The 13,490-nt window shown below is 34.0% G+C and overlaps 1 protein-coding gene across 1 annotated transcript in view; it reads left to right on the top strand.

The window, feature by feature from the left end:
• Positions 1-13,490, top strand: part of LOC104467951 (ERC protein 2) — a gene marked incomplete at its 5' end in the record, with an annotated part of 266,693 nt that overhangs the window by 203,824 nt on the left and 49,379 nt on the right. The window contains one exon of the mRNA XM_010081926.1: positions 6,388-6,453. Coding sequence (XP_010080228.1) covers positions 6,388-6,414 — 27 coding nt within the window. The remainder of the gene's footprint in view (positions 1-6,387; positions 6,454-13,490) is intronic.

Genomic DNA, 13,490 nt, shown 5'->3' with positions numbered 1-13,490 from the left:
GAAAATAGACCTATGATTTAAATCCATATTGCTGAAGCAATTTTTAAGATTTATTCAACTTTTTTGAATATACAAATAAAACATAAAATAAAGACCTTCTAAAACTCTATGCACTGAAGCCTTAAATGAATGCACTGTTAGTCTTTCCCCTTTCCAGTTGCAGGCTCAGTTCTTCAAATCATTCATGCACAAAAGTCTTCTGTCATCAGTTGTTCTGTGTATGGAGAGTTTGTGAGATTAGTCCTCAGCTATGTTTCCTCCTAGAAACTGAGTAGGAGATAAAAGTCTCTTTAACCTCTGAAAGATTCTGATTTTAGACTAAGTTCTTGATTCAAAAGAAACGTCATTGCTTAGCAGGTAGACTTCTGTGTCACGAAGGGAAATTAATATTTGTAAATGTAGTTGTTTGCTGTAAGTAGGACAGTTTCACAGTCCAGAGCCAGTAGTTACATGTTTAATGACCCATTAGTAGCTATAGATAATAAGGAGAGTAACATAAATCAGTCATCAGAAAGTTAGTTCAAGAGATGAGCAGGTTATCACTAGATTTATTTAACCCAAGTTAAGACATTAATTCTTAGCATGCCAGCACATGAAAGGGAAATGTGGTGAGCCTTGTCAGGAAGGGTCTTCTATTGTGGGAAGAGAGCCAGAAAAGCTTAACTCATAAAGTTTTTAATGTTGCCTGTGTTGCGAAAGCTTTCGTCTAAAAGGAGATTGGGATTTTTTTTTTTTTTAAATTTAAAGAGTGGATTCTATAAAGATGCTTGCATGCCACAAAAGTGAGGGGACATGTGCTGTACCTTTGTGGAGCTATTTGCTGTCTCTTTTTTGAAGCAGTTTCACTATACTCTTCAAGTAACCGAATTTTACACATTAGCAGGCCTCATAGTCATGCAGAATTTTGCCATCTTTCAGTGCATCTATGTTAGGGTTTTAGTTCTGATCAAGAGTGCAGATTTGAATCAAATCTCCTGATTATTCCCACTTACTGCACTATGGTTCATGTCCAGAAGCACTGTTGGAGTGGGCACACTGCTGAATTCCTTTTTGATTAAATTTAACTGAAAGATGCATTCCAGGAGGTCCCCCAACACAGTGAAATTGCTAAAGGGAATTCAGTCTTGGAGGTGGCACAAAATTAACCCAGAATACCCCCTAAGACAGGTGCATTGCGCGGATGCCGATTCTCAGTACCAGTTGTGTTGGCGATAGATCTGTTGCCGTTGCAACACACTGCTAAATATAACCTCTTGCAACTATTTCACATTCACCAGTAATTAAGAGTATGCTATATGCAGAATGGCTACAAATAGGCTTATAATTTCTGGCATTTGATTATTAAAATTTTTTATATATACTTAATCGTGTAGACCATGATTAAAGTTATCCTTTGTTTCTAACCTGCTCTGTAATGTAGCCCCTTTTATCTGAAGACCATGGTCTCAAATTTACTACTGAAACTGATGAAGCTTAAAAAATTGATGGCTGAGAAATGTGTCTACAAAACTTGCATTGAAATACACTTCAATAATAAAACAGAAGACATCTTTATGCAAGCTTTCTACATTTGTGTGTAGTGTTTTTCAAGTGCTATTCATTAAGTTTCTCATCTTGCTACTCTGAAGACAGTTTTGAGGTTTTACCATTAGGTTTTGTGGCAATTGGATCAGAACAGTAAATCATATTTAGTAACACCAGATATTTAAGATGTTAACAATTATGATAAGTAGCACCAATGAAAAAAGAAAGGACTAGCAAAAGGATGAGATAAAATCAATGAATTAATAATCTATAAATAGCCCATGTACAAAGGCTTTCGTAGTACTTGAGATTATACCACTGTACTGTACCTAAATATATGTCCAAATCAGGGACCTGAAAATACAAGGCATTCAATATCTTAAATAATTTGTATTTATAATAATTTTATAATAGTTAAGCATATATAGTAGTCTATCAGTTCAAATGGTATTTCCTGATTTTTTTTTTCACTTTTTGCTTGTCTGTAATTGAGATTTTGGTTTACCGTTTTTGTCATTGAACTGCTGTTGTTGACCCCATAAACCAATGAAAGATCCAAGTTTAAAAAGCAGTTAATGTACACAAACATTAATCAAAAACTGCTTGATTATAGTTTATTGTTTGAAAGAGCCGTAGATTAATGATTCTGTAGGATACACACTGATATGAAAGACTAAGCATACTTTTGGAAGTCTCTGATCCAATATTAATAAATGATAAGGCATAGCTGCAGCTTTTATTTTGCTTCACAGTCTGTCAAGAGTGCAAAAATAGGTAATGAACTTCATGTGTCTCAGAGCATCAGTGAAGAATTCTGTATTCTCTTACATTGTTTGTTTGCATTGAGGTACCAAACGTTAGCTTCTTGATAGACTAGTTTATTCATAAAACCAATGAAAGCTACAATCCTGCTTTTTATGTGCTTTTTATCCAGTGCTTTTTGGTGGTTGTTCCTAACTCTAAAGAAGAATCTGTAAAGCCTATAACACTAAGACGATTTACACCATTAAATATCTGGTTGTCAAAACGGAACAGGTAGCAGAATGACAAGGATAGTTGAGTCTTATAACTTTGATCCAATGCACCGGAAGGAAGTAGTGCAGGCTTGAAAACAACCTGTCTTGCATAGTGGGAATAGTAAGTGATCAGTGAGTCCTTCTAGTATTCTTTTAAGATCTTGCATCTGTACATTCTGGCTTCTGTTAAGTTAAAAATTGACAGCACATATCATGAAATTATGGTTCTTTGGTTCAATCCCCTTTTTTTAATGAAAAATGTTTTTTTAATGAAAAAGAGGGTTGACAACTGATATCTGTAGGAATTTTACTTTTCTCCTTAATGATCATCAAGTGCCAAGTATTTTCAGGTCAGTGCATTACCTAGCATCTATATATGACACTAAACAATAACATATTAGATAATAAAGCATGTAATTATGAAACATTGGGCTTTTTTGATAGGGATACTAAGTGTGTGAGTTCTGCTTATGTTAGTGCAAGACTGTTTATCTTCTTTAAATAATTAGTGCATGGTTTTGAAAATGAGATATGAACAGATTTTCTGGGGTAGGTATAAATCAAGTCAAAATACCATATAGATGCAGGTTTTTAAAACAACACAGTATGTTGAGCCTGCTTTTGAGGTTGCTCATAGTATTAAAAATTTAAAATCCATTGAGGGTTTGTTTTTTCTATTCAGTTGTCTGTCAAAACAGATCACTGTGTATAATTAACTGTTTGGGAATTTGTTACTCACTGAAATTGGAAAATACATTATAAACTCTTTGTGTACACAATAAGATAATCGCAAAGACATTCTCACTAAAACAGGCATGAGGAAAAAAGATGAAAGAGGATTTTTATTAATTGTGGTTGCTGAAGGTGAAGTAGACTATGAACGTAATCTGGACCTGACTGCTCAATAATTTCTTCATTAAACCTGTAATTTGTTTGAATTATTTTGAATACAGTTAGCCATATCTTTTTGAAATTGTCTGAGTCTTGACATAAAATCCTCAAGTCATCCAGACCTGATGTGCTATTGAAGAATATTTACCATATTTGCAGTGTAATTCCATCCTATAAATCTCTATCTATCTTTTTTCTGCTAGAGAGAAGAGCTGTCTCCTTTTCTGTATGTGTTAGTTAATAGCAATCAAACAATCTTTTAATATTGTCTGAGTGACCAGTTAGGTTGAGTCTCTTGTTTCTCACTGCCAAGTTTATTTTTCAATAATTTTGTAGCTGTTTTTTGATCTGGTTACAGTCTTTCAAATATTCACCAGAATATGACCTGAGCACCAGATGTATCATTCTGTTAATGGTCTTATGCTACTGCATAGAGATACAGCAAACTTTTTGTTTTTTATTTCCCTGCCTATATTTGTCCTTGTAAATTCAAAATTGTATCACATGTTCACTTCCACTGTGATCTGTATAGCCCTTTTTTGATATAATTGATTTCAGATGCAGTCCCCTGTCTTCCAGCTTTGCCCTGTGCATTTTTAAATGATGACACTGTATACATGATTTCAGTCATACTTGTATGCAGCTGATAACATTTATTCAGTTAATCCCAAATATGTTCACTTTTCCAAGCAGTCTTTGTCAGATTTTTCTTTCAGATCGTGGGAATACAGAACAAGTTTGGGATGAGAAAAGGTATCTGCAGGTCCCCTTCCTTCTCCAGCAATGTTCATTCCATATAGAGCCAATTTTGCCGACGCTGTGTCTTGTGACACATAATCAAATGCCTTACAGAAATCTCAGCATATTATTTCAAAGCACCTTATCAAAAAGAGTCTATATGTAACTGAAAAGGATAGAAAGTTATTTTGACAGGACCAGTACTCAATAAAATTATGTTGATTGACATTAACTGAGCTCCAGCTTTTAATTTATTACTTATTGTATAGCAGGATCAGTGTCAAACTGTATAGTCTGTAATTTCCCATAATACTCTTTAAAAATATTTGACAATGTTCAAGTTTTCAGCTCTTGTAGAATTCTGCCAAAAAGAGATCGTGCAAATAGTTGAAGTAAAAACGAATGTCTGCCTCTTTGAAGAATAACAATACACTAAACAGCAAAACAGCTGAATGTAGTTAGGAGGAGTCAGTTGGAAACATACCGAGTTGCCCATTTTGTTGATTTTTGCTGTTTTTAAAGATATCACCAGAGATTAACCTAATGCATTCTGTTAGTGAAATAGGATCAAACTACTCAGTGGAAAAGAAATTCTTCAGTCTTTCTTCAACCTTTACTCTGACAAAAATCTTGTCAACTTCAAAGTCAGTTCAATTAGCGTTAGTAGACCTGAATAAAAGTAGATCCTGTAGAATTCAGAGGGAAGGACTCATATTTTCAGTGAGGTGAACCCAGTTCATTGGAAGTTTTACAGAATCTGTCCCTTTGTTTCAAAAATAAATAAGAATATTCAGGTCCTACTGTGTCTTGGCTTTGTGGTGTAGTTGTGCAGACCTTAGAACTAAGACGTGTTCCAAGTTAACTGTAAAAAATTCACCCACATTTCTTCTGTGTTAAATGATAGCTAAGTTTATAGTGGACTGTCAGATTTCTTTACTTAATTCAGCAACATGCAAGACATCTATCTTAACATCTGGTTTTTAATAACAGTTGACATCTGGGAGCTCTTTTCTATTCCAAGAATGGACTAGGAACAGTAGTGATACTGGCAGTGTGTATTTTCAGGCTACAGTTCCTGTCCATTTCAATCATAATTAATTACCATTAATTTTACTTAGTTTTTAGATTTAATTAAGTGCCAGCAATATGCTAACTTAACAGCTAGCTTTCTAAGTTTTGAAACCACAGAATGTAACTTTTTTACACTTCTAAAATATTAATGGATGAATTTTAAGGATATCTGGAATTATAAGATTTAATTTGATTCTTAAATACTAAGTTAAATGAAAAACATTGTGTTGTGTGCCTCTGTGTTCTAAAAGCTGAATATCCCATCAGAATTTGACACAGTAGAACTATATGTAGATATAGATATGCACATATGTATCGGCATGTGCATAGATAAAGAATCAAAATGAAAAATGTAATCTTCAGCAAACGTATCCAAGGAAGAATGTTTCAGTCTCCTAATTTAGTTCATGTTTCTTGTTTTGTTCTTTTTAACTCCAAGTTTATAATAAATGTAAAGAAAGATATTCTGCTTTCAGCATATCTACAGTAAAATAATGCCTTTAAAAAAGAAATTCATGAAATTGTTATGATATTTTGTGTTTGCCATTAATGTTATTTATCATTAAAACTCTAAATAAATTACTTCTAATGGTTCAAAAATGGAAAGAAGGAGAGAAACTCTCTAATAATATTTAACAATGTGCAGTGTTTAAGGATTGCTTAAAAGATAGATTTAATTGATAGCATGTTAGAAAAGTGTGCTTCACTAGGGACAGATCTTTTTGATTCTTCAGCAGTTTTGTATCTTTTAACCTAACAGAATGTAAGACAATTTGATTATAATAATTACTTTGCTTACTGATAAGGTTTGATCTATTTCTGCTGTCAATGTTGGTTTGAATTGCATGCAATTAAAAAATAGATAACCTTTTCATATTTAATCTTATAATCTAGTTCCTACACACTGTTTTAACTGGGTGTGGAAAACTGTTTGCGTCACTGTTCCTGCTTTTTGGTTGCTATAGATGCAGATTCTTGTATATGTAACACAAACTGGTTCAGTTGTTTTCACTGGCTTACGTTTAAAAAAAAATGTTTGTAACAGCCAAGAAAATTGTATTGTATATGCATCAAAGTAACTAATCTTTTCTTCTTTCATTCCAATGCTAACATCTTCTCTGTGCATCTCCTAATGTCTGGCACGCAGGATGACGAGGAGGGTATATGGGCATAGCCATTCCTATAAACCAAAGTTCCAGTTTTGTTTTGAGGGGTGAGAAGCTCTCTTTTTTATCTCTTTCAAGTTGATGTATAATTTTTATTGATTTAATTTAAACTGCATGGAGCTGTGTGTTTCTTGACGAGCGTGTTTGTGAACTGTAAAAGTGTTTTCTTATATAACTATGTCTAATGGTTAATGGTCTAATGGTTTTAGTTTTTTCACAGCCTATTGTGGCTAAAAGTGTAGCTAGGTACAAAACTTTTGAAAGGAGTGTATTTGTATGTGTTTATATCTGTCTAAACAATTTCCTTATTTCAGTAGACAAAAATTTCTTTAAACTAGTATTAATCTGCTGTATCACCTCGAAAATTCCTGTAAGAAAACTGTAATATCTTTGCAGAATCAGTATGAAAGTTTGATACTTAAGAACGTTTGCCACATGTTAAACATACAATTTTACTGGAATAGAATTAATAATATACATGGGAAAAATGAGACTACCTATTAAGCTAAAATGTTTTAGTGACATTTTAAAATAAGAAGCAGATGCTTAATAAGGAACGTATAATCTGTCTATGCAATACATGCTCTTTGCCTGAAATAATCTGATGGACTAGCATCCATACAATAATTTGGTTGTGTTATTTAAGAGTACAAAGTCTCTTTCAATTATGAGTAAATACTATATTGTCACCGTTTGTCGGTTATTGATCAATACGTATCCAGGTTTTGATGCTTGCCTTTGAAGCTGTAGGTAATTTGTAGCTCATGATCCCTGTGATCTCAACATTGCTAAGACCATCAGGTCTGGTGGTTTACTCATAGAGAATGTTGCTCACGTCACTACTCCTTACTGGAACAATTCTGTTTACTACAATGGGACTATTCAGAGGAGCAAAATCTCCTCATGTAAGTAAAGATTAATATGTTATTAAAGCTGCCATACTTCTTTCAATATTGCTTTGACCCCTGTCACCCCAAGTTGAAGACTGTATGATTTATTTCCAGTAGTGTTACAAGCCATGTTACAAGTCAGTCATTCTATTTGACAGGAATAAAATCTCCAAAATAATTTTTGCTCTTATATACTTACTTTTTAGAATAGCTGTGAGACACAAAATTAGTGCTATCTATAATAAATAATATGTATTCGTTTAAAAAAAAAAAAGTGTTGAAGCTTTCTATCACAGAGAAGTTTAAGATTCAACAATTGTGAAATAAAATAAAGAGCACTGTGATACTATTAACATTTAAAAGAAAGCAACCTTGGTTTATCAGAGTATAGTTATAACCCTTTTTTGGTTTTATGCTTTGTGATTCAATTTTAAATGTAATGCTTGTACAGGTATTATGTGTAGATAACCTCTGTGTTTATGGACACGCATGTTGCATGTGGTAACAGTAGGAAAGGATGTGACTCATATTCTGAATTTGTTTAGTTACACTTTGTTCTTTCCTGAAAGTAAGCAGCCTTAAAAAGAATCTGGAATTCTTCTTTTTCACTTAAAAATGTAAAAAAATTATGGGTTTTCTTAGTGTTGTGTTTTAAGTAATTAGCAAGTTCTGTTAACTGCAGCTGCATGATATTTTAATAGCAGTTTATGATGTTATTTAAATGTAATGTAGTTTTCAGCTGTTTGTCAGCATCATTCTTCTGTTTTGGGTGTGGAGAACAGATCTTTGTTTATTTTCCAGGCCCATATATATTTCCAGTTTAAAAACAGACATTCCTCTCTGACTCTTTTGTTCAAATGCCAACATAATTTATCTGGTATCGTTATATACCAGACCCTTGACAAATGACTTGTTTGCTGTTTCTTTTCAAGTTGGGGAGCACTGCAAAGGTAGTATAACAAATAGCTGGTGGCAGGCATAGCCTGTCCTCCAGCATGAACTCACAAGTAGACCTGTCCTCATAGAATAGCTGTGAGTCTACTGGAATGGCTATCATAAGGTGCAAATTCATGTCGTAGACCTCCTTCCCTAGAGGAAAAAAATTATTTTGGTACCAGACCTATAAACCATTCTGAAAATACATGTGGTAGTACTAAATTCCCTCATATTCACTGTTAAGAGCTTTACAGAAGAAATGATTACAAAAGACATGCTTAGAAAAAATAATGGATGATTTTTTTCTATTTTACACAGACTTAAGAGCTAACGGCTCTCAAGAACAGGAGTTTGCAGTCTCCACTCATCTCACCCAGCAGTGGGGATTGCTCAGGTAGAATTGAGCTACTTTGATCTTGTATTAAAGCAGAGGAAAATTGGATGTAGTTCTCAAAAGTATTCCCGAGGAGCAAAACTTATGGCATAAACTTCTTTCGAGGTCTTTATTCCTACTTTCTGATGTTTCAGCAGAGTAGCAGTTAAGAATTACCTGATTGTAGGATAACTCTATGGTACTTTCTGCATGTAGACTGAAGCCCTGGATCTGTTAAGGAAATGAACATTTTGGATAATTGGATTACTTCCTGTTCCTACTTCCAATCAATACTAACAATCAAAAGGCTGATACAGTTGAATCTTGCAGACACCATCTTGTAGAATATACATTTTTCCACATTGCTTTGTAAAAAGTCTGGAAATTGTAATTAGTTCTGTTATTATAACTTACTGCGTGATATTCCTTTTATAATCCATTTTATGATGCTGTGGTTATGGATTGAAAGGAATAATGCCTGCAATTTCATTTCAGAACATTTTAATAATTTTTATTGCTATTTAAATAAGACACACAAGATTTGTGTGTGATTAACCCATCACATGTTGGATGCATATGGCTCAAGGCTAAGTGAATTTAATAGCTCAAATGGTTAGTAATCAGGGTGAAATGAACTGTCTTTAATGTTGCATTACTATTTAAAAGTGGCATTGTTAACATAAGTAGCATATCAAAGTAAGTGATTACAATAAATCCATTTTTGTGCAAAGTTTGAAAGCTCTAGGCATAAACTTTTCACTACAGAGCATGCTGTCCTGTGTTTTTGACAGTGCATGTGAGAGGAGTCTGGATGCTCTTCTCACCAAGGCAGGGTGATAAAACTCCCCGAACAATTGTTCACCAACAGGAACGATGGCTGCTCAGTTCACTCTGGTTACCTTCATTGCACTCTGGCTGCAGGATTAGGCAGATCGAGTCGACTCTTCTGGCATTACAGTAGTAGAGTGGATGAGTGGTTTAACTGGTGAACTTTCATCAGCCTATTGAAATAGGTCTGGAGACTAAATAAATGGAACAGGAATGAGACAGAGATTTAATCTCCATATAGAAAGGACGTGATTTCACACTTCATAATGTAAGGACTCTTAAAACAGCCCTTAATTCATGGGATTAGACATGTTTTTACCATTCTTCTTCTCTCACTTTCTCCTGGTTTTCATAACAACTGGTATGGCTGAGGGAAGTCAAATCTCTCAGTCAGTTGAGTGTGTATTAAAACACAGACTTAATTAAATTAGGTGTATATCTTCTTTAGAAAAGCTTTTCCGTATTTGTTTTTTTACTGCAGACTTCTATCAAAAGCTAATTATGAACATGAGTAAACCAAGAGACCCAACAAGAATGAACATGAGGGATATCTTTTCTGTTGGAGAGGAAAAGAGAATTTTAGCAACAATTTAAATTTTAATTTTAAACAATTTTAAATTTTAAACAATTTTAATTTTAAAATTATTTGAACTGCAAGAAGGTGGATTTCTAGAAAAAAATCCTTCACCTTTTTCATAGTTTGTGTATTTTCCATAATTTTTAGTTATACAGTGTATATGAACTATGGATGCAAATTTTTACAGTGTGAATTATATAAACTATGGATGCAGCAGTTTGGTTGCAACACACTTTTGTATATGAACCAAAACATATTAATATCCTTTTAGAGTCTCAAAGACTTGTTTGTTTTAGTTTAAAAAAACTCGTGTACAAAGTATACAATGATTTTGAAAGCTGACTACGAAGAGACTAAGGGAATCAATTTAATTTTTGTTACAGTAGTGTAAAATAAAATACATACTTTTGAATTGGAATTGACTTCTCTTTAAGAGGATTCTTTTTTTTTTTTTCTGCAATACAAAAAGCCCCTGAGATACCAAAGTGTTTAGCTTCTGGACTTGTTTCGAGTCGAGTGTAATTTTATCCTGATTATATATAGGCTTACTAACATTGTTTTAGGTACCGTGCAGACAGTTTCATGCAACCAAAAGTTTTCCTGAGGCCAGGAGGTGGTTCTCTGCCTAAGTAAGGACAGTGCAGGCTGGTCCTCTAATTATGTTTAAAAAGCAGTAAGTTAAAAATCAATGAAGTGCTTTTAAACTTTACCACTTCGGTGCTTAAATACTACATAAAAGTGACATGAAATGATGGTAGAAATGTAGAGTGGCAGGACAAGAATGTGTTGTAAGGTTGTAGAGAGCTAGTTACTTATTAAGGAACAGAAGAGGTGTTCACGGGAATCTCACTGACCGGCAAATTTGGTAGCACATGTAGCTGTACTGGTTGGGGCTTGTTAGAAACAGGATCTCTGCCCCTCTCCTCACCCTTACAGAGGGGGGGGAAGGGAAAAAAAAAAATAAAAAAAGAAGATCAGGAGGTGATGATAAGTTTTAAGAATTAAGCCTATATAGCAGTCTGTCATGGGTAACTGAAGCCATGTGACTCTCAGAAAATATGATTCGTGGCACAGCTGAGGTGGGCAGGTAGAACACAAGGGCTTGTTTTTCCCTCTCCAGTTCCTACCACTGAAGTGCAGCAGACACTGGAAGAACAGTGAGAACTTTGCCGCAAGTTGTCCATGCGTGTCTGTAATAGAAATCAACACAAAACCTGTTTGTACAGCATTTTGTTTGTACGGTACTGGAGACTTTATTCTTTGTCAGATGTGAAGTAAATCAGATATTTTTAAAGATGTTTAGGAGTGTTTGAACAAGTTTATTGTCTGTTATATCCTTAGAACAGAGTTACCTTCACACCTGAAACAAAAAGGGACTGAAGCTTGCACCTGGCAGCAAGTGGTGTCTGGTGTTTTTGAAACTAGAATTATAAAGCTGCTCTGCTACGTTTGGATTTAGGAGCAGAACACAGAGTCTGTAATTTTAAAATTTTGCCTTAGTACACACAGTGGAGGCATTCTTCAGGAGACATCAGGGTTGTTTGTCAAAAAAAAACCCAGAAATTGTCTACAGAATGGGTGAGAGAATAAAACTTCTTAATTGTTGCTCAGGCAAATATTCACTGTTCACTTCGAGCTATTGGAAGTGGATTGTATGTTTCCAGAGAGGAGGAGAGGCTGTTTGAAAACAAATGTGGTGCCTAGCTTTGTCTTTGTTGAGATGTGGTGAACAGTTCTCTTTCAAGATGTCGTTACTAATAGCAGTATAAAGCATTACAAAATTTGGTCATGTTGCTATATAAGGATATGTTTCAAGTCATTAACTATTAGCTATTGTTCTGCTTTTTGTTTTCGTTATTTCAAGTCAAGATTTTTGTAAATAATTTATTTTACTGTATGTTTGGATATTCTGTTTAGCCTGTTTTGGAAAAAACATGTTAACTTTGAAATGAGTCTCAGTAGCATGCAAAGCAATGGAAAAATAAAGAGCATGACTGCAGTGTTCATTTTAATTTTCTCAGAGAGTTTATGAATACTAGCTCTATGCTTAATTAGCTAAATGGGTGTTGCTACATCGACTGGAGCCCAAGGGCATTTTGGATTTGTGAATTTTTAGACATGATTGTTGTTTTACTGCAACTTGGTTTTACTAAACAAAAGGAGGAACCTCCCTAGGAATGTTTGTTTTGTAAACTATGGACACATTTGTGACTAGTCTTCGTTCCTGTTAAAATACTTCTATTAATAATGGACAATGTTTATAGTTTTTATTTTGATTGGGAAATTTTATATTAGTTAAAAAGTTACCTTTCTTTTTTTCTTAAAGGTGTCATTACTACAGCTAGCATTTTTGGCTATTTAGTGAGCATTAATTGCCCATCGTTGAAGACAGAGGGTTTTCATTAAAAGTACATAGGAATTTATTGAGCTGTATGTGTTTGGTTATTTCATATTGATTATACACTGGAAATACATTAATCACTTGACAAATGTGAAACTTCTGTGTTTCCTATGGAACAGAAGGTCAGTAAAGATCAGCGTTGTTCTTTTGAAAAAAAAAAAAATTCTTAACTTTCTGTTACAACATTGCTACAGCCAAATACACTGGAGTTAAGGTCCAGCTGAAACTCTGGACACACTGAAGTCAACGAGAGTCTTGTTATTTATTTCAGTACTGTTAAGTATTCGCTCAGAGCAGTTTCTGTCTTTTGATTTGTTCATAGTCTTAGTAGAAAAACATCTGTGCATACACTTATATATATTCTTAAAAAGATTTGTACACACTAGATGTCTTTTACTTTACTCCAACAGGCATTTATCTTATCTTATCCTTTGTATTTATGAGACACCAAATCACCCTCATGTCTAGTTACAGAACTTTATTATATAAATTCTGTAGTTTTTTGTCTGTTGCTTGTATTTTAGCTGAGTTCAGGCCATTCTGCCTGAACTTTGGCCTCAGCTTCTTCACTGCAGGTGCAGAAGGTGTGCAAACAATCTGAAAATGTGGCTGATGAACTGAACTTCAAAGCTTTTGATGTAGTCAGCCTAAAGACAACAATCACAGGGCCTACAATAGTTGGTCATGCTCTTTTATAATCTTCCATGGTAAAAATAAATAACATACTAGAGCACTTTTTAATGTGGTAGAAAGTGAGAAAAGGCAGTATATATTTTCACAGCTAAACTTTGTTTCAAAATGTTATAGCTGCTGTAAACAGGAGTAGATAATCACAGACTTCACACCAAAAGAAGCAGTCAAATAACCTAGGTATCGTTTAATAGCTGAAGTTAATCTGACATCTTGAAAAAAGTAGTGAAAATCTGCTTTAAAAAGATTAATTCAATGATAAATTGCATTTTGTTGGATTGTACTTCTACAAATATTCACGTGAACATATGAAATTACTATTATTTGTCTTGAAAAGAGTTTCAAACAGTTGTTTGCGAATATTAGTGTGTGTGGATATGGGACTGGCA

The sequence above is a fragment of the Pterocles gutturalis genome, unplaced genomic scaffold, assembly GCF_000699245.1.
Source record: "Pterocles gutturalis isolate BGI_N339 unplaced genomic scaffold, ASM69924v1 scaffold2834, whole genome shotgun sequence".
NCBI lineage: Eukaryota > Metazoa > Chordata > Aves > Pterocliformes > Pteroclidae > Pterocles > Pterocles gutturalis.
The sequence above is the reverse complement of the archived record's forward strand: the minus strand, read 5'-3'. Positions and strand labels throughout refer to the sequence as shown.